At 42.6% G+C, this 20,432-nt stretch overlaps 2 protein-coding genes across 8 annotated transcripts in view; one reads left to right on the top strand and one right to left on the bottom strand.

Annotated features, from left to right (window-relative positions):
• The first annotated feature begins 1,604 nt into the window (after positions 1–1,604).
• LOC124996055 (clavesin-1-like) lies at positions 1,605–11,582 on the top strand. Its single transcript, XM_047568878.1, has 8 exons — positions 1,605–1,959; positions 3,404–4,120; positions 5,312–5,482; positions 6,016–6,134; positions 6,504–6,678; positions 6,760–6,870; positions 6,968–7,203; positions 9,167–11,582. The coding sequence occupies exons 2-8, from the start codon at positions 4,019–4,021 to the stop codon at positions 9,243–9,245; spliced, it is 993 nt and encodes a 330-aa protein (XP_047424834.1). The 5' UTR covers positions 1,605–1,959; positions 3,404–4,018; the 3' UTR covers positions 9,246–11,582.
• A 175-nt stretch (positions 11,583–11,757) lies between these two features.
• Positions 11,758–20,432, bottom strand: part of unm_hu7910 (un-named hu7910) — a 34,821-nt gene continuing 26,146 nt past the window's right edge. For 6 of the 7 annotated variants that reach the window (XM_047568067.1, XM_047568061.1, XM_047568062.1 and 3 more), the window contains 17 exons: positions 20,002–20,034; positions 19,880–19,915; positions 19,322–19,369; positions 17,280–17,327; positions 17,093–17,173; positions 16,773–16,814; positions 16,592–16,677; positions 16,400–16,486; positions 16,169–16,319; positions 15,547–15,683; positions 15,353–15,451; positions 15,096–15,185; positions 14,662–14,799; positions 13,579–13,714; positions 13,414–13,505; positions 13,202–13,335; positions 11,758–12,455 (listed from right to left, as the gene is read on the bottom strand). In XM_047568067.1, coding sequence (XP_047424023.1) covers positions 12,305–12,455; positions 13,202–13,335; positions 13,414–13,505; positions 13,579–13,714; positions 14,662–14,799; positions 15,096–15,185; positions 15,353–15,451; positions 15,547–15,683; positions 16,169–16,319; positions 16,400–16,486; positions 16,592–16,677; positions 16,773–16,814; positions 17,093–17,173; positions 17,280–17,327; positions 19,322–19,369; positions 19,880–19,915; positions 20,002–20,034 — 1,589 coding nt within the window. In that variant the 3' untranslated portion in view covers positions 11,758–12,304. The remainder of the gene's footprint in view (positions 12,456–13,201; positions 13,336–13,413; positions 13,506–13,578; positions 13,715–14,661; positions 14,800–15,095; positions 15,186–15,352; positions 15,452–15,546; positions 15,684–16,168; positions 16,320–16,399; positions 16,487–16,591; positions 16,678–16,772; positions 16,815–17,092; positions 17,174–17,279; positions 17,328–19,321; positions 19,370–19,879; positions 19,916–20,001; positions 20,035–20,432) is intronic. The other variant, XM_047568064.1, reaches the window with a different exon arrangement.

Here is a 20,432-nt window from a genome sequence, read left to right as displayed (position 1 = left end):
GAGAGTGAATCCCATATTATTTAATGTTGTCTTTCCTAACGTGTTTATATATTTATATGTTTCCTAACGCACATAGGCGGTTTAGAGTTCTGTGTTGATTCACCTTAGCTATGATGATAGTGTTTTATTGTAATGCGGGACATAGAGTTCGTAATCTACGACGTTACGACGAATGCAAAAGGGCTTATTAACACACAAACCGTGTTTATTTGCCGAATGCGCTAAAATATTAGATTGTGACACTGAATAAAGAGGAAACTCAGGCAAAGGAGTCGATTCTTAGAAAAGAGCCGAACTTCCCATCACTAAGGAGGCTACCGTGCGCGTTCACGATAAAAACGTTCACGCTCTTACATTCTGATTTTTTTTTTTAACATTAATGATACATTTTTAAAACTTTAAAATATCCACTTCAGCATAAAAAGTAAAAAAATAAGAAGTATTCTAATGGAATAATTGTATTTTTTCACTTTTAAAGTGATTATAGAAAATATATTATGACTCGATAACAACAACAACAACAACAACAACAACAATAATAATAACAACAACAACAATAATAATAATAATAATAATAATAATACTAATAATAATAATAATAATAATAGATTTATTTATTCATAATTTTTATATACATGCAGGTTTTAATCTCATGACGGCGCCTAACCGTTAAAGACGTGACTCTACGCGCATGCGAAAAAGCTTGTTCAGGTTGGCTCATGAACGCGCACCGTCAGCTGTCGTTACACTCGGGAGCGCGCAGGTGTGTTATGTGAAGTCACACACGCTGTGCACGTTCACGAAACCGGAAACTGACGGAGTGACTTCAGTATAAAAGCATAATGTCAAAAACAGAACAAAATGTAAACTATATATAGATTTATATTATGTCTTGCGATAAATTAAAATTAATTCCCTTTTAATTCATAAAAGTTTTAATTAACATTAGCTAAGAAATGACAGAAATTGCTCCGGATGTTTTAAAATAACTAATAATAACAACGATAAGGTTTTTTTTTTTTTTTTTTTTTAAAAAAAACATTCTTATTTATATACCTTATACCAGGTATAAGGATATGTTGAATTATACACTTTAATTATTTAAAACAAACAAACAAACAAAAACTCTCACAAAAACAAAAAATCTTAATGTTGACTCACTTTACTGAGCGGTTTGTCGCCATTACGTCACATCCTGTGTCTTTAGTGTCAAATAGTCAAATAACAACTAAAACGAAGTTTATCCAAAAATGACACTTGAACATTCATCAACATTATATTAGCTCCCTAAAATGACAGAAACCATCCTTGAAATAAATTATTTGACGTGTGTTTTAGTTTGGCTCAAGTCCCGCCCACTAACATGGAGGGGGTGGAGCTTATGAAATATACCGCAGCCTCCAGCCACCAGGGGGAGCTCCACTAGCTTTGGCTTCATTTTTTGCTGAGTGTCCCCACAGTGAATAAAGGACAAACTCACCTTATTTTATCTTTAATGAATGCGGGTTTTACTTTGAAGGTGGTGACCGGAAGTGGTTTGGGTTCATTCACGGTGCCTTGATGGTGTCGGAGCATCCTGACGTCTTCTATCTGAACACAAAGTGAAAACGCACCTCCTCCTCCTCCTCCTCCTCCTCCTCGCGCGTTATGATGCCCACACTGACTCAGAAGGACGAGGTTCATCCTTTCTGACGCCTTCAGGGACATTTATTATTTTTATTTTCTCATTTTTCCCTCCTCCACTCTCCTCTTCTTGCTGCTCTTTTCTTTTATTTATTTCATTTCTTTTACACCGGACGGATACATCTTTTGTCCGATGGCCACCTCCTCCTCCTCCTCCTCCTCCTCCTCCTCCTCAACCATCATCCCCAGCATCAGCACCACCACCACCACCCGAGGGCCGTCGGGCCAGTCAGGACGGCCGGGATTCAACCCGCACACCTAGCGGCTCGCTCCATTGTGAGTAGTTTCTGTGTTTTATGACATTGAAATAGATCCGGGGGGAGGTGCGCTCTTTACCATGTATTTATTTATTTATTCGTTTACTGGAGGGGTCACTTTGATTTCCAGGGATCCATCCCAGTTTATTTCCACCCTCCCACGGATCTGATCCACAGCGCAGCCCCAGTGTGGGACATAAAGTGTCTCCTACAGGATTTTTCCGCTGTGGTGTCTCGGTGGACACAGATTGGAGGACATGTGACACAGTTAATGTGAGCGGCAGATGGGGGACGAGCTGGGGGGTGGGAGGCAGAGAGACCAGGGGGTGGGCAGCACATGTAGTGGGGGTCATCAGCTGGAGCAGAAAATTATCAATAAAAATAAAATAAAAAGCTGATTAATCGCAGGGAAGACTGGAAAACTGCAGCATCTATTTAAATAATAACACAAAGATAAAGGTGTTAAATGAAGCAGCCAGTCCATAAAAATGAAATGATAACTGAGGTTATGTCGTTTAAAATGTTCAGGGAAAACCTTTTTCAGTTAGAATAGTAAATTATTTCTGAAAGAAGTTTGAATATATATATATTTTAAGATAAGATATAACTGTATTCATCCACACAGTGACGGTGCATATATGGCTACGAAAAAAAATAACAATAAGAATATAAAAAATAAGATAAAACTAAATAGGAAAGATATATTAATAACAAACAAGTAAGAAAATACAGGAACAATATGTATATATATGTATATATACACTCATCTATACAGACAGTCCAGAAATCCAGGTATATAGATAGATAGATAGATAGATAGATAGATAGATAGATAGATAGATAGATAGATAGATAGATAGATAGATAGATAGATGAGAAGGAGTGTTGCACATGAAACAGAATATTTCACATGTTGTTTTCTGAAAACGCTCAAATGTAACTTAGGCCTTTTGCTATTAGAGTAACGATATCACTTAATGTAGGTGTGATTTGAATAACTCAGATTTCGTGTTTATAGATTTTTGTGTAATAACAGACGCCTACGAATGCTCCGTGATGTAAAGCTGGTCTAGAGTCTCTCTGTTGGGAACTGATCCTGCAAAGATCTTGAGATCATGAGAATAATTCAGACTTCTGTAGAATCTAACGCCGTGATTTACATGCACCTCCCCAGAAATGTGTTTAGTAACAGCTACACAGCTACACACAGTCACAGTTCAAGGACTAGCTTAGCTTAGCTTAGCTTAGCTTAGCTTAGCCATGCTCATGTGGACTTCACTGTTCAGGTTCAGGTTACTTTATTTGTGCCTGTAGGCAGATTTGTTTTGTTTAAAACACAAGTAAATAAGAAATGAAAAACTCAATCAATACCTTCAGAAAAATGTAATGAATTCATGAATAAAAGATTATTTGGATCGTCCTCCAACCTTTGCCTCTTGACATTTTGGTCTTCCCTCTCTCAGGCTGCAGACGCCCATGTTGGAAAGAGTTGCCTTCATCGATCACTGACTTTTCTTGGATTGAGTTCAGAGCAACGGGACCAACTGTTGTTAAAGCCTCATCATGACGAAGCAGACGCTACTCGGTAAAACCTGAATCCAGAGTCTGAAAAGGTGACGACTGAGAGCTGGAGGAGGGCAAATTTAGGATGAGAACCAGCATCAAATACCTGAAACAGTTTGTCTTTTCCCACCGTTCAGCTCCACAAGCATCAACGATGTGAACAAAGAGCAAACGCTGCTGCTCATTAAACCGCTGGAAAACCAGACAAATCGCAGTGGATTGTACAACAAACGCAATAAGACCACGATTGTCTTCAACTGTGAACCTTTAAAAGGACCAAACTGTTTCTTGCTCCTGTAAATGTGAAATCTGAAATCAAAGTCATCACAAACTCAGACAGCGAATACGATTGTGGATGAAAGACGCTCAGCGGGATTATTCAAACCAAACGAAAAACTGAACCGTCACAAAGGTTTCATCCTGAAACTGGACGTACGTCCTGGACTCTGAGGTTGGAAGAAGTTGGAATAATTGTTCGTCTGTTAATTTTGGAAATCAAGAAGAAAACCAGACTCATGATGACTCACCTCCACGCCGGCCTCAGCTCCGAGACGACGGAGAAGGCTCGACTAGAGCTGAACGAAAACCCAGACACTCTGCATCAGGACATCCAGCAGGTAATAATGATTCCAACCATTCAACCTCCGATTATTCCAGACTATTCTTTAGGACGTGGCCAAAATAAACTGAATGATGCTCATGAACATGTTGGAGCTCATTCATGGTCTCGGTCTCTTTTCAAAGACAAGACTCAGATAGAAGTTTCTATCATTAAAGTCAGAATCTCTCTAAGTGGTTTAGTTCTGGAGGAATCAAAGCTGGAACACAGTTAAAAAATAACAAGTTGTTGGGTTCGTCTGAATTTTGTTGTGTTGGTTGAATCCTATAATGACTTTTATCAATGAACCAGAAGAAAATAACATATTACATCAAACACAACTGGAGTCCAGAGCTCTGATTGGTTCATGGAGATGCTGCTGTCCCATAAACCACCAGAGGAACGATAAAAAGAGTTTAAGACACGTTGGCTTATATTATATTTGTACCACTTACAGAAATGAGAAACTTAACCTAGTCTTGTATGTAAGTTAGTATGTAGTCCTCAAGTCTTTACGTTGGTTTCTTGGCCCCAGACAAAGTTCCCTCAGGTTTTTCCATTCGTACTGAACATTAACCACCAACCACAGACGTAGCATCTCCACAACTTCACAACATTCCCACAGACATCGTGCATCATGGTGCATCGTGGTCCTTCACGAGTATTATCACATCCCAATTACATTATTGTAATACTTGTAGTAACAGTTCGCCGAGGTATTCACATTAAACGCATCAGTGATTATCTACAGCTGTGATACTGTTGGACTCCTGAAACAGATGCAGCCCAGAAATCTTCCTTTAACAGGTTTTCAGTGTGAACACATGTTTTATTTCCAATACAAACGCGGAGAAAAACCGGCAAAACATTTAAAAACTGTCCAACCTGGGTAACATCAGCACTGGCATTAGAACATTTGACTTAAGTTGTTGAGAAGATAAATAACAGCAACAGTCTTCCATGTTTAGTAGAATTTGGATATACGTAGTTCCTCTCATAGTTTATCGATTTTTTATAATCTCTTTTATCTAATGTGTAAAAGTAAGAAGTGAAGCCTCCTTCTGCTTCAACAATATCAATCTCCTTGCTAATAAAATGCTATAGGCCAGTAGATTTGTCATTTGCGTTTGAACAATGGTTTTTAATATTTGTTAGATTGGTAAAATATTTCCGCCCGTGTTAAATGTTAAATGTTAAATGTTAAATGCAGGTGCGGGACATGATTGTGACGCGGCCGGACATCGGTTTCCTGCGAACAGATGACGACTTCATCCTTCGCTTCCTCAGAGCCAGAAAGTTTGACCAGGTGGAAACGTTCAGACTGTTGGCCCAGTACTTCCAGTTCAGACAGCAGAACCTCGACATGTTCCAGAGCTTCAAGGTACGTTTCTACACTTTGGATGAACAAGTCATGGAAGTGTTTGGAGGTGATGGACTCGGTAAACGCTAAAGGCTCTTTAACAGCAGGAGATGCAGTAACCTACGTACGTAGCCTGCGCCAGTATCACTCATTTACACTTTTAGACAAATTATTTAAATACAGGACACTGCACCACAAAAACATCAGCACACCTGAACCATCAGCAGGTTTGAACCCAAAAAACTGGAAGTGCATCTTGGATCTTGAGGTCCATCAGATGGAATAAGGAAAGTACTCGTGGGCTTTTGGGGACAATAGGAATGAATCCAGAGACTCCGTGATGATTCACCTACACTCTCCACAACCTGGAATAAAAGTAGCACCATTTCACATGTTTTTAGAGGAACTTTGTTCTTTTTGGACTTTCAGGAACTACAGGACAGGTGTCAGATTCTTTACCTTCAGGTTGCAGTCGGAGCTGTGGTGGATCAGACTTGTTTCCGTACATCCTCCAGTAACCTCCGCGTGTTTTCTTTGACCGCCGTGTTTACCAGGTGGACGACCCGGGCATAAAGCGAGCCCTGATGGACGGATTCCCGGGTGTGCTGGAGACTCCGGACCAACACGGCAGAAAAATCCTCATCCTGTTTGCTTCTAACTGGGACCAGAGCAGGTAAAATATAAACACCTGTAAGTCTAACCAATATTAGACCGTCCAAAGATTCGACTGCCGGCTGTAACAAACTGACCGTCCCTGGTCGGTTTAGTGGTTTAGGTGCAGACTCAAGGTGATCGAGACCCTGATTATTCCCCAAACAACCACAGACCTGGCTCCTGAAACAGCCGGTGTTCTGTTGGTTGTCTGGTGTTAAGACACATAAGACGTACAAGCAAACACACACAAAGAGCCCGAAGAGTTGACACTAAGATAGATGACACACAGTCTGTAGAGCTGCAGTTAACGCTAAGAGTCTGAAGGACCGTCACACTCTCTTTAACTATTGATCGACCGCTGATAGATCCCGACACTTCCCTCCACCAGGAACTCGTTCACTGACATCCTGAGGGCCATCCTGCTCTCTCTGGAGGTTCTGATAGAAAACCCGGAGCTCCAGATCAACGGTTTCATCCTGATCATTGACTGGAGCAACTTCTCCTTCAAACAGGCCTCCAAGCTCACACCCAACATTCTCAAACTGGCCATCGAGGGTCTTCAGGTAAACAAGCTCCCAAATATTACCCAGCTCCTCTAAGACGCCAGAGAACCCACTCATTTCTGCCCCGGCTCCTCTTTTTAGGACAGTTTCCCGGCTCGGTTTGGAGGAATCCACTTTGTGAACCAGCCCTGGTACATCCACGCCATGTACACCATCATCAAACCGTTCCTCAAAGACAAGACCAGGAAAAGGGTGAAAACACGTCACTTTTTCTTTGCCTGTCCTTCATTTGTGTTTGTTCTTCCTCTTTTCACACTGGCTGTATTCCCTCCTCTGTTTCGTCCTGCAGATCTTCCTCCACGGTAACAACCTGAACTCGCTCCACCAGCTCATTCAGCCCGAGTGTTTGCCGTCGGAGTTCGGGGGGACGCTTCCACCGTACGACATGGGCATCTGGGCGCGAACGCTGCTGGGACCCGACTACAACGACGAGACCGAATATACGCTGACCTACGATGCTCTGCACGTCAGGGAGAACTGTGGAGGAGGAGGAGGAGGAGGAGGAGACAAGGACATGATGAAGAGGTGAGGAGGAAACGGATGATCTGTTCATTCAAGAGATCCGGTCTCTATGAGTCCTGAGTCGCATTAAACACCTCCAATACTCAACAGGGGGGCTGAGTTTTACCTCATTCATTCATTCAGAAATAAATAATAATAATAATAAGAATGATATTATTACTGGAGATTAGAAACAGCTTCATTAAAAGATGATGCTGCAGCTCATTTGCATCCTGAGAAACTGAGATCAGATCTGGAGACGCATGTTTAATACCAGGTCTGACATAAAATCTGATATTAGGCCATAAAACATTCTGATAACCGAAATATCGGCCGATTATATTTTTACATTTTCAAATAAAAAAAAAGAGTAAATACCGATTTTGCTGGATTAAATATACAGTAGTTACAAACACTTGTTACAAAGATATAAATTGAAGATTTTACTATTTTGTAACTTTTGTCATCAGAATTTGTGAAGAACAAGCAACATATGAACATTTTGAACATAAAATAAATCATGATAAATATTAATTTCGACCGGAAACACATTTTCCTCCTCAATGCGATAAGTTAAAAAACACAGTCCGTGTGCTTCTTAGAATAAACATAACGTTGTTCATGCTAATTAGCTCTGCTCTTTTCTGTCTGGTAGCATGTAGCTGCCTGAGTGAGCGTAATATTACTCTGAGATACTGTAACGTTACCATTATGTTCATTGTGCCACTACTGACTAGGTTAAAGTCATTAGCAAGGTAATATTTAAGCTAGTTGTCCTAGCGTCATCTCAACTTTAGCCATTACTGACAAGGTTAATATTTAACCTAGTTGTCCTAGCGTCATCTCAACTTTAGCCGTCACTGACAAGGTTAATATTTAAGCTACTTGTCCTAGCGTCATCTCAACTTTAGCCGTCACTGACAAGGTTAATATTTAAGCTACTTGTCCTAGCGTCATCTCAACTTTAGCCGTCACTGACTCGATTAAAGTCTTTAGCATGGTAATATTTAAGCTAGTTGTCCTAGCGTCATCTCAACTTTAGCCGTTACTGACAAGGTTAATATTTAAGCTAGTTGTCCTAGCGTCATCTCAACTTTAGCCGTTACTGACAAGGTTAATATTTAAGCTAGTTGTCCTAGCGTCATCTCAACTTTAGCCATTACTGACAAGGTTAATATTTAAGCTAGTTGTCCTAGCGTCATCTCAACTTTAGCCGTCACTGACTCGATTAAAGTTTTTAGCATGGTAATATTTAAGCTAGTTGTCCTAGCGTCATCTCAACTTTAGCCGTTACTGACAAGGTTAATATTTAAGCTAGTTGTCCTAGCGTCATCTCAACTTTAGCCGTCACTGACAAGGTTAATATTTAAGCTACTTGTCCTAGCGTTATCCTAACTTTAGCCGTCACTGCATAGGTTAATATTTAAGCTAGTTATCCTAGCGTCATCTCAACTTTAGCCGTCACTGACTCGATTAAAGTCTTTAGCATGGTAATATTTCAGCTAGGTTATCCTAACTTCAGCTTGCTAACATATCAGTCAAGTGTGACAGACACAACGCTGTCAATTGACCAACTTTTGGCCGATTACCGTCTCTAATAATCGGCAACATTAGCAGCAATGGGAAGTACTGGCAGTGGTGGTGACCAGAAGGAGGAATGTCAGTGAAAGCAAACTCCCACCCACCTACACACCTTTAGATGATGTAGCATCAAATACCATATAACAGGTTAATAGTTGGATTAATTTAGGGCAACAGGTTTCAAGTTAAAGCTGTTCATTAAGTGGGAACTAATACGTGAAGATGTTTCTGTGGTCTGCGAGATTTTATGCTTCAGACTTCAAACTGATTTAGAGCCGAAGACGAGTTAGCTCCATCTGTGCACTAGTGATGTATTCATGTTCTAAGTGCATCTACAAAGAGATGGACGCTATATGTGGACGGGGTTCCAGACTCCGGCATCATCGGAGGTTTTTCTGTGTTTCAGGTCTCAGTCGGCGGTGGAACAGGGAACTCTCCGACAGACGGACAGAGAGACGAGTACACCACTACTGGCCCTGGACTGAACACAGACGTCGATCAGCAAAAACACACAAAGACTTAGTCCAACACCGTTCTCAAAAACACACCAAGTACCAGCTGAGTATTAAGCTGGAGGATCTGAACCCTTGTGTCCTGTTGATGTGAACTCTGAGAGTGACTCGACCCAGGACTCCATCTTCTATCTTTGTGAGGATTCTCGTTAAATAAATTCACAACCTCCAAAGTGGTTCCACCGCACAATTACAGAAAAATACGGCGCTTGAATTAAACCACAAATACCGTTTAATATTATACATGAAACTTTAAAATGCAAAAGGCAAAAAATAAAATGCTGTTTCACATTTAATTCTACAAATAATTAAGTATAAACTATAACATGTTCACAGTCAGTTTAAATGAATCTCGACAGTAGGAAGAGCAGTTTCGGCTTCGTACTAAGTAACGCTGCCTTTTCTCCTGTTTGAATAAACTTTATCGAACTCCGAGTGCACGTTTGCATTCACAAAGATAACACAGGCTTAAAATGCTAACACTGCTAGAATGCTAACACGAATGCTAGCACGTCGACGTGACTCACATGAAGTAAACAGACCAGGGAAACTACAAATAACAGCCCCAGCGGACATTTTGAGAACCCGTCTCAAAGCTGAACCTAGAACCAGGCTTCACGGTGAGAGAACATGTCCTCACAAAGACAGAACCACAAACACATAAGCTCTGTCCTGTCTCTGAGCCTCTTCCCAGCCAGCAGCATCTGTCCTGATGTCCACGACGACCGCACACAGCGTGTCGTCTACGTACTGTGCTGTTCATTAAGCAAGAATTAACATGTGGTGACGTTTCTGTGATGTGCGAGTCGAAAAAACTTTTAATTTACACAGTTTAAAAAGATTTTTAGCTCCTAGTTTTGGTTTTACATGCAGACTTTTCACCTGACAGAGAAGAACTTTAGCAGCTTAAGGAGGTAGATAAATCTCTGAGAAGCTGGTGGAGACTAAAAACGGAGCTAAAACAGACTGAAATTCGAACTTTGAGTCCTAAAGGAATGAAAGCATTGTTACTGGAGATGTGAAGTGGATGATACCAACGGATACGAGTTTTGGCTTCGCGTACTTTATAGTTCAGACTTGAGACTTTAGGCTGTTTGAGGACGGCAGGACATAGACTGTATATAAATATGGGAAACACGTCTCCACTTCCATGTGTCCGATTAGTACAGTCTGAGGGCGGAGCCATGAAATCGATGCCCCGCCCACACTTCCTCCAGACTTACTAGCACATTAAATTAATCCTACGCTCTGCTCCACCTCCACCAGCTACGAGGAAATGTTGATTATACTCTGAACTTATTTTTAAAAATAGTTTCTACAACCACTGTCCCATGGGCCCGCCTAACGGAGTGGTTGGCATGGCAACTGATGGTCGTCATTACGTCACATGTTCTGTGGCGTCAAATAACGGACTAAAACGAAACTTATCTGAAAAATTGAACATTTCACTTATTTTTAATAAACGAACTTAAACGAAAGAAACCATTCTTTGAAAAAAATGATCTGATGTGTGTTTGAATGTTTTAGTTTGGCCCAAGCCCCGCCCACTAACATGGAGGAGGTGGAGCTTATGAGCTATACTGCAGCTGTTCCACCGTCCATCTTTATTTACAGTCTATGTGAGGGACATAAACGGTGTAACCTGTGTCAGCAGCCGACGCCGCTGCAAAAAGGAATGAAATCATTGGCTCATACTGAAAAACCATATAAGGTAATAAATCGCCAAATATTTGGTTGCGGTTCGTACGCATCTTTAAAGACACGTTGGCATACAAAAGTCAAATATTTGTGTAACTTGTGGTCAATAAAACTCACTTTAAGGTCCTGAAATGTGAAGAAACAAGTAGGGAACATTTATCAACAGGAGGAAGCAGCACAATGGGCAAAGAGACGTTGCTTCGGTAGAATAACTTCACCTTTTTTTGTTGTTGTTGTTGTTTCTTTCTTGACTTTGCACAAAGTGTTTCTAAAACGAAAGCACTGTATATTGTTGCCACAACCACTCTTTTCACATGCATGGACACGTTCTACCAGAGAGAAGCCAAACTCCCCTTTAACCTCTCCTGCTGTGAAGGGAAAGATTGTTTTTACTTAACTTATTTAAAGATTGTATATTATTGTTATCAGTATTATTCCACTGCAAAAAAAGGAAAAAAGAGTTCGTTATTGGCAGGTTTGTCAGATTGTTTTTTTTTTTTTTTTTTGCAGTGCTCATCAGGGCTACACTAAAGCAGTGATCTGATATCCACTCGACTGTAATGTATTTCCGATGTATTTCAATGAATGTATAGAAGTAAACATTTACACCAACATGACTCCTCCTTATTGAGTGCATGGAGGAGGAGGATGAGGAGGAGGAGAAACATTAGTTAAAGGTTGGCAGAGGAAGAAGAAGGTAGAAGAGGGAGGAGTAGAAGAAGAAATGTTGAAGGAGATGGAGGAGAAGAAAGACAAGTTCAGAGAATCGAATGAAGACAAAAGACACTTTTTATAGTTTGCATTTTTTTCTTTGCATTTTTTTATTTTTAATATAAATATAAATCCTCTTCATTAACATCTTCTAACATCGTGTTATTGTGCAAAAGTGATAAACTGAAAGAATGCATAGTGGTCCAACTTAAGACATTATCAGACGGTCTAATAATTCTATTGGTTTAGCTTTTGACCATTTTACCGAGTATCTCCAGAACAGTCGGAGAGTTTGGACGTTTCATTTCATTTTTCAGACAGAACAAAAAAAAAAACAAACCCAGAACCTGGTTTTAAACCAGGTCTTAAGAAGGGAGGGTACCGTATGGGTTGAGCTTGTTGTCAAGTCAGTAGTATGACCGAGAAAAGATCCTTCCTTCAGTCTGATGTGATTCTTCAACAGTCGTAACAGTTCGTCCACAAACACCAGTCAGTCCGTCAGATTCACGCGTCCTCTCAGGAAAACAGCGTTTTGTTTTGTTTTTTATCCACAGAAGAAGAACCCCGTCTGATCGCAGCAACTCTTACCGGTCCTGCAGTTCGTCCGCCGTGTTTCGGCTGGTCTAAATCGGGCTCAGAGTCTGGCGCTGGTGCTGCGTCAGCTCCGGATGCCAGACGTCCACGATGAAGATGAGGCGGTAGCTGTCGGCTTCCTGCCAGACCTCGTGCTCAAAGGAGTCGTCGAAGATGAGGACTTTACCTTCCTCCCACTCCCTGCGACACAGGACGGAAAAAAGATCAGCGAAGAAGGGAGGCTAGGACAGGCTAGGATGAGCTAGTATTAGCTTGGAGGCTAGGATGAGCTAGTATTAGCTGGGAGGCTAGGATAGGCTAGGATGAGCTAGTATTAGCTTGGAGGCTAGGATGAGCTAGTATTAGCTTGGAGGCTAGGATAGGCTAGGATGAGCTAGTATTAGCTGGGAGGCTATGATAGGCTAGGATGAGCTAGTATTAGCTGGGAAGCTAGGATAGGCTAGGATGAGCTAGTATTAGCTGGGAGGCTAGGATAGGCTAGGATGAGCTAGTATTAGCTGGGAGGCTAGGATGAGCTAGTATTAGCTTGGAAGCTAGGATAGGCTAGGATGAGCTAGTATTAGCTGGGAGGCTAGGATAGGCTAGGATGAGCTACTATTAGCTGGGAGGCTAGGACAGGTTAGGACGAGCTAGTATTAGCTGGGAGACTAGGATAGGCTAGGATGAGCTAGTATTAGCTGGGAAGCTAGGATAGGCTAGGATGAGCTAGTATTAGCTTGGAGGCTAGGATAGGCTAGGATGAGCTAGTATTAGCTGGGAGGCTAGGATGAGCTAGTATTAGCTGGGAGGCTAGGATAGGCTAGGATGAGCTAGTATTAGCGTGGAGGCTAAGAACTGAGACAGGACACAATAAAAACTGAAGGAGCTAGAGAGGAATATGAAGAGGAACATAAAGAGGAATATGAGGATGAGGATGAGTTGTGGACCTGGTCTGGTTGGTGCAGCGGATCCTGCAGCCTCGTTTGGGGATGACGAGGCCGAGGTGCATCCTCAGTCTGCAGTTGGTTGGGCCGGTGTGAGGCCACACATGAGTCCCTGGCTGCATCACAGAGAACTTAATCTACGGGAAAAAATAAAACCCACCGTTACTATGGCTACCGTTATGTCAGGCCGAGGCTCAGTGCTTCATATTTCCCACCTGTCCTCTCTTGCAGCCTGTAGCTTCAGGGAATCTCTCCAGGAGTGAGCAGGTCTTCGGGACGCCCTGACAGGCGTTTCCAGCTTTTCTCCCTGAACACACAGAAATCTCATTAAAATGATTTAAACATTAGCGGAACCAGGACATTTTGGGTGGAGGTTTTACCTTGCTGCCACAGAGTGTATTGACCCCACTCTCCTTTCTCCCGGAGGTTTTCCTCCTCGGGTATGAACAGTCCGGTGTTCTGGTCCATCACGGCCAGAGCCTCGTCCCTGATCGTCTTCCAGTTTCTTTCCAACATCTGAACACAAAGAAAACGTTTAAAATGCCTGAACTGTGCAAATTTAGCATTTATTTACAGTCTGCATTTCTGTTGTATTAGCATTACAATCCATCCATCCATCTATCCATCCATCCATCCATCCATCCATCCATCCCATCATCACTTATCCGATCCATCACATCCATCTATCCATGGCACAATCCACCAATCACCACTGATAATACTCATTCATACCAGGCAGGAGCAGCTATTAAGTCTAAGATCAACGCGATACTATTAGCTATGAGGTAGGAGGAGTATATTGTAACAGCTAGACTACCTATTAGCTGAGGCATAGAAGGCTACTATTGTTGGAAGGCTAGAGCTAGGAGGGGCTACTATTAGCTGGGAGGCTAGGAGGAGCTATTATTAGCTGAGAGGCTAAGATCTAGGAGGAGCTACTATTAGCTGGGAGGCTAGGAGGAGCTATTATTAGCTGAGAGGCTAAGATCTAGGAGGAGCTACTATTAGCTGAGAGGCTAGGAGGAGCTACTATTAGCTGGAAAGCTAGGAAGCAGAGCTAACCTCCTAGCCTCCGAGCCAATAATAAGAAGGGCTACTATTAGCTGGGAGGCTAAGAAGCTAGGAGGGGCTTCTATTAGCCGGGATGCTAGGAGGAGCTACTATTAGCTGAGAGGCTAAGATCTAGGAGGAGCTACTATTATCTGAGAGGCTAGAAGGAGCTACTGTTAGCCGGGAGGCTAAGATCTAGGAGGAGCTACGGTTAGCCGGGAGGCTAAGATCTAGGAGGAGCTAAGGTTAGCCGGGAGGCTAAGATCTAGGAGGAGCTACTATTAGCTGAGAGGCTAGGAGGAGTTACTGTTAGCTGGGAGGCTAAGAAGCTAGGAGGGGCTACTATTAGCTGAGAGGCTAGGAGGACCTATTGTTAGCTTATCCATCCATCCACTGTCTCTGAAGCTCTGTACCTTGACCAGGTCGGTGTAGCCCGTCTCTTTAGCCGCCCACCAGGGCTGAGCCTTCAGTCCGTCCACGTTGTACAGAGATCTCTGCCACACCGAGGCGAAATGACCTCGCTGATGACCCAGCTCGTACCAGTGATACGCCTGCACGGAAAACCACATCACATGGGGTTTATTCGTTATTCGTTCCTGCATCAGGTACGACTGTTAAACTGACCAGATATCAAGATACCTGTGTTCTTTAGTTCTGACCACATTCTAAGATAAACACTGGTTATTATTATTGTTGTTATTACTGAGCTGGAGGAGGAGGCTCTACCAGCTTTCCATCTTTATTTACAGTCTGTACTTGGTTCTGGTCATGTCTAATCTTTAGCAGCACCACCCGGTGGCCAGGAGGACAAACTGCAGCGCTGTATTTAAAGACTTCATGTGCTCACACTGTCGTCTCCGACCCTCTGCAGAGCGTCTCCGAGGTGGAAATAAAAACGTCCGTCGTCTGTTCCCGGCTCACCTGACTCCAAACCCTCCTGGACAGAGACAGAGACAGGGACAGAGACAGAGACAGAGACAGAGACAAGGACAGAGACAGAGACAGAGACAAGGACAGAGACAGAGACAGAGACAGAGACAGACATGATCTCTGAGACTCTGAGTCTGGGAGGTTTTTGATTCTTTTTAAAGCTGAAGTCTTTACCTTCAGGTATGGTATACTCTCCGCGATCTTGTTCTCCGACTTCAAGATGAAGCCGTAGTGCACCTTGGCAAAGCCGTCGTCGGGGGCAACCGCCAGAACCTAAAGTGGGTGGGGCACACACACACACACGAGAGCCAATCAGCGAACGGCTTTTAACCACCAACGTATTCAGGTGTTCCAACGGACACACACACCTTTTCGTAGACCTTTTTGGCGCCCTTGTTGTCGCCTAGCAACAGGTAGCCGACGCCCAGGTCGTTCTGAAGGCCGATGTCGTCCGGAAACACCTGAACCAGCTTCTCCAGAGTCACCAGAGACGAGCGCATCCGCCCTGAGACGTACATCATAAAACAGAAGGAAACAAAAGGTGAACTAGGCTGAATGTGTCCCTGTGCTGATGGAAGGAAACGATCCATGTGGAGGTTTTTTCTCCTTCTAACAGACAGTTCTTCTTTCTCTGCTCCAGTTCTAATCTGAGCTTTGTAACTTTATAACTTTATAACTAAAATAAATAACTGATGTCAGGGCAGAGATGAAGAAATAAATAAGAACTTAACCTGCAAGAGTTTTTCCATCTTGTTCCTAAATCTGGTTCATGTCTCAACCATGTGTCCCTGGAGATCCATTAGAGACAGCAGCTTCCTTCCTTCCTTCCTTCTTTCCTTCCTTCCTTCCTTCCTTCCTTCCTGTACATAAATTGCCTGATGCACATGTCTCTGCTTACATATCTGTGATGTGCCTGTGTGGGGTGATCGTGTGATCGTCTCTGTGTGGTGGGTTTTGTTTGTTCAGTACGTGAGTGTTTTGCAGTGTTACCCAGGAACTGCTGCCTCTCGGCCCGTCTCTTCAGGGCGGCCCTCAGGAGGTCAGGGGTCGCGTCCGGGAGCTCGGCCGCCTCCCGGTAGGTGTTGATGGCTCTCTGCAGCATGTCGTTGCTGCGCATCTTCTCGGCCATGTCGTCCTCCACCTGCACAGACATATTTGATTCAGAGTGTTTAAAGAAGCGGCGGCGTGTCGCTGGACGAAGGCGTCCGGCTCCACCGGTACCTGGGCTTTCCCGTAGTGAGCTCGCGGACTCTCAGGATACTGATGAACCAGCAGCTCGAAGGCTTTCAGCGCCTCCTCCAGTTTCCCCTGAGGAGACGCAGAGGAGCACAGGGTTAAACACGTCTCCTCCAGTTCGGATCTAACTATCAGGGAGACGATGCACTTCTTTGAAAAGTTCAGTCCCGTGTTTACCTTCTTACGAAGCTTCTCCGCTGCATCAATTTCAGCTTTAATGGTTTTATCCAATTTGTTGAATAGTTTTGGTTTCTTCTTCTTGGCTGGAGGAGAGAGAGAAATAAAGGAAAGATTAAAGGACACAAGGAGGAGGAGGAGGAGGAGGAGGAGGAATCTGTTCATCTAATGTTTAAATCACCTTTTTCTTTGAGCTTCTCTTCAGCCGGTTTCTCTGCTGATGCTGTGACACAGGAAACAGAATTTAACATGTGAAGAAGTGAAGTCAGAGGATCTGTGTTCACGTTCAGTTCTCATTTATCTCCTGACTGGACATTAAGAAGGCGGGTTAGTTATAGTTCTACTCTGTTAGCTGGTTAGTGTTGGAACCCTGTTTTCTGCTTGAAGGAGAAGCTAATGCTAATGCTAATGCCACCTTTCCCCTCCCTCAGTCTTAATGATCTAATTCCCTGGAGTAAAAAGTCGACAGGAGACAGATGGAACAACAACCATCGCTCTCACCCTCAGACTCGGGGACGATCTCTGGATCCTTGGACGTTTCGCTCTGAGGTTCAGGTTCGGGTTGTTTCTCTGCTTCCACCTCTGATGGAAGGAAAATCAAACATGTGGGTCAGATTGAGGTGTCAGCAGAGCAGCGACAGTCAGTCAGTACTAGTTTGTAGTGTTTAAACCTTAAATCATACCACACCTGCTTCCTGCGTGACTCTGGAGCTCGTCAGCTGTTCTCCCGACTCCACTACACAACAAACCACAGTTATTCATTCTGCTCATCACCTGCAGTAAAACACGCTGCTCTATCAAGGATTACAGGGACATGGGAGCGGATTTCATCCGACTACCTGATGTAAGACAGTTCCAGGGATCTGACTTTTCTAATTAAATGCAGTAGATGCTTTTTTTTTCTGAACTCAATCACACGTTAAAAAACCTTGTGTTGTGACGCTGAGACTCTGACAAACTCCCGATCGTTTTAAACAACAAGAGGAACTGAATGAATCTCTGTTCATTACCTGGAAACACCTGTGAGCAGACGAACTCTAATGAGAATTACTAAAGTAAATGTAAATGGTTCCAGTTCCAGAGCTGCTTCTGGTTTTGAGCTGATTTTATGACAGGTCCAGGGTTTAGATTTTCCTTTAATGCAGTAGCTGCTTCCGTTAGTATAAAACCTTTATATATAACGTTTAGATGGTCCAGCTGATCCCATCAGCCTCTTCTTCTCTTTTTTAAACTCCCTGAGTCTGTCTGTCTCTACGAAGCTCTTCTAGCTCTGACTACTAAAGCAGAGGGAGTCTAGCAGGTGAACTAAGGCCGTGGGTGATGTGTGTCGCTCTCCAGGGCCTTTGCATGATGCTGCTGTGTCCACGGTGCAGGACCAGGCATTCGAGCCTCCTCCTCGTCCAAACACCACTGATCTGGGGTGAACTCCCACTGACTGCAGCGATTCTACAGCTTATAATAAGTTTCTGACTTTTGTCTGACCAACACAAAGTATGAAAACTGTGAATAATCAGAGATCCAGAATCAAACTGAGAAAAGTATTAACTGAAGACGTCCCTGTCATCCTGTCATCTCCCTCCATGTCTGAAGACGTGTCCGCTGTGTCCCCTTATGTTGGAGTTTAGAAATGACTCCTCTGGCTTCATAACCGGTCTCATCGTCTCATCGTCCTCTAATGGAACAGGTGAGGAATCACGTGTCTAGTCTGGTTCAGATGGTTTAGTAGATATGTTATGGACACAAGGCTGGAGACGTTGCTCTTCCTCCTTTAATGATATGACGCAGACCTGAAGGTGTGTATTAATGTGTGTGTAGGTGGTTCTACAGCAGCAACAAAGAGACACGATACCACTACAGTCCTTCTATATTATAATCAACAAGTATTCTATGACACACACGTGAGAAACTTATGGTGACAAGCACAAACTTAAATTTACCAAAGAGGACGAAAGAAATGGACTTAAAGCTGCTTTAGTGTCCAAACGTCTGAAATGAAACGCAATTAGCAGAAATATGAATGAATATGAGTCGTACAGGGTGAAAAGCATCTACTACTGAAGCTTTAAACATGTAACGTGGCAGCTAGAGTCCAAAACACCGTCAATACGCTACGACACACACCAACATATAAACACAGCACAGCTACACGTAGGTCAGTTAGATCATTCAACCAGCAGGAGGCAGTGTAGCACCGTACACAGCGTTTAACTACAACTCACATAATGTCCAACATCACAAATGATTAAATTACATAAAACAGTTCAAACACAAACATTATTTAACAGAAACTCTGATAAAAACGCCTCATTTTCCACACGTAGTGAAATTTATCCAGTAAAAACCAAACTAATCCAGTCACACAGCAGCTCAACTCACACTGCTCCATTCATTCATTACGTGATGTGTTTGTACACTTTGTTTGCAACAATCCAAGTGCAACATATTATATTATATATATACAACACCACTGTCACACTGTCTGTCTATCTATCTATCTATCTATCTATCTATCTATCTATCTATCTATCTATCTATCTATCTATCTATCTATCTATCTATCTATCTATCTATCTATCTATCTACCTACCTACCTACCTGTCTATCTATCTGTCTAAAACCGCCCTGTTTGCTACAGACACGTCTCTGAATATTTCCACGTGGTCTGATTTTTCCTGATTAACAGCAGAAAAGCTCTTTCCATTGGTGTTTAAACCTTAAATCATACCACACCTGCTTCCTGAGTGACTTTGGAGCTCGTCAGCTGTTCTCCCGACTCCACTACACAACAAACCACAGTTATTCATTTTGTTCTGCGATAATGGTGAAGGAACACGTGTTATTTGTAGAATTTAATGATGATGATGTTTTACTTCTACGTCTTTGTTCCATCCAACAGTATTTAACCTCCTGAGAGGATTAAGTTTAGTTTGTTATATTTGGTTCAGTAGGAACTAAGAACTATAAAAACTGAGCATCATGTTTCAGGAAGTAGTTTATGGAAAACAATGTCCTCATACGTGGACACAGGGATTATTTCACTGTATATTATGATAAAGTCACCAGTATGTAACAACATATAAAACTGAACATGGCTGCGCAAAGACAGAATTGTACATAATGAATTCTCAATGTCCTCAGATGAGAATGTGCTAATTAGTGAAGTAAAAAGTATTTTTGTTCTGTGATTGGCTGCAGAATGAATCCACCGAAACTCTCTGCATCATGTTCTTACACCAACTAGAATCTAGTTATATAAGTTATATAAGCTTATATATAAGCTTGTCTCACCTTTACTCTCCTGAGGCTGAGGCTCCTCCACCAGAGCTACAACAGGAAACACGAGGAACACAGTCAGATGTCGAGTGTAAAACCAAATGTCAGTGCTAATAGATGAATGAGACGGGTCTCACCCCCCGTGGAGTCGATCTTAGCGTCTTCTTCCTCTGAAAGAAAACAGATCCACAGATTATTGTGAAAGCTCTGAATATTTAGTGAAGGTTAAACAGATCATGTTTAACGTGAGGAGTTTACAGATCCAACGTGTTTGGATTCGGTCGGGGGGGCGATGACGTGGAGCAGTTCAGCCTCCTTCCTCCAAAATATTTACAGCGTTGTCTTTTTGTTTTGGTTCGATTTAGAGTTTTTAGACATGTTACATTTGAATTACCGCCACCTGCTGGACTGGAGGGCCAATCAGTGGCTTTACAGGAAAGAGTTTCTCCAGAGTCTCGGTTCTGTACGTACTTTTCCTGCATTCAACGTTCCTTGATAATACAAGTAATATCCTGCATGTGTGCACATGTGTGATCTGAGAAGATTCTCCTGTAGTTTCTTAGAAACT

This window comes from Mugil cephalus, chromosome 18 (genome assembly GCF_022458985.1).
Source record: "Mugil cephalus isolate CIBA_MC_2020 chromosome 18, CIBA_Mcephalus_1.1, whole genome shotgun sequence".
Taxonomy (NCBI): Eukaryota; Metazoa; Chordata; class Actinopteri; order Mugiliformes; family Mugilidae; genus Mugil; species Mugil cephalus.
This window is presented reverse-complemented; position numbering and strand designations above follow the sequence as displayed.

Coding starts and splice junctions, on each gene's coding strand:
- LOC124996055 (XM_047568878.1), top strand. CDS start 4,019: ATGATGACTCACCTCCACGCCGGCCTCAGCTCCGAGACGACGGAGAAG. Junction 5,483..6,015: donor ACATGTTCCAGAGCTTCAAG/GTACGTTTCTAC, acceptor CGTGTTTACCAG/GTGGACGACCCGGGCATAAA. Junction 6,135..6,503: donor TCTAACTGGGACCAGAGCAG/GTAAAATATAAA, acceptor TCCCTCCACCAG/GAACTCGTTCACTGACATCC.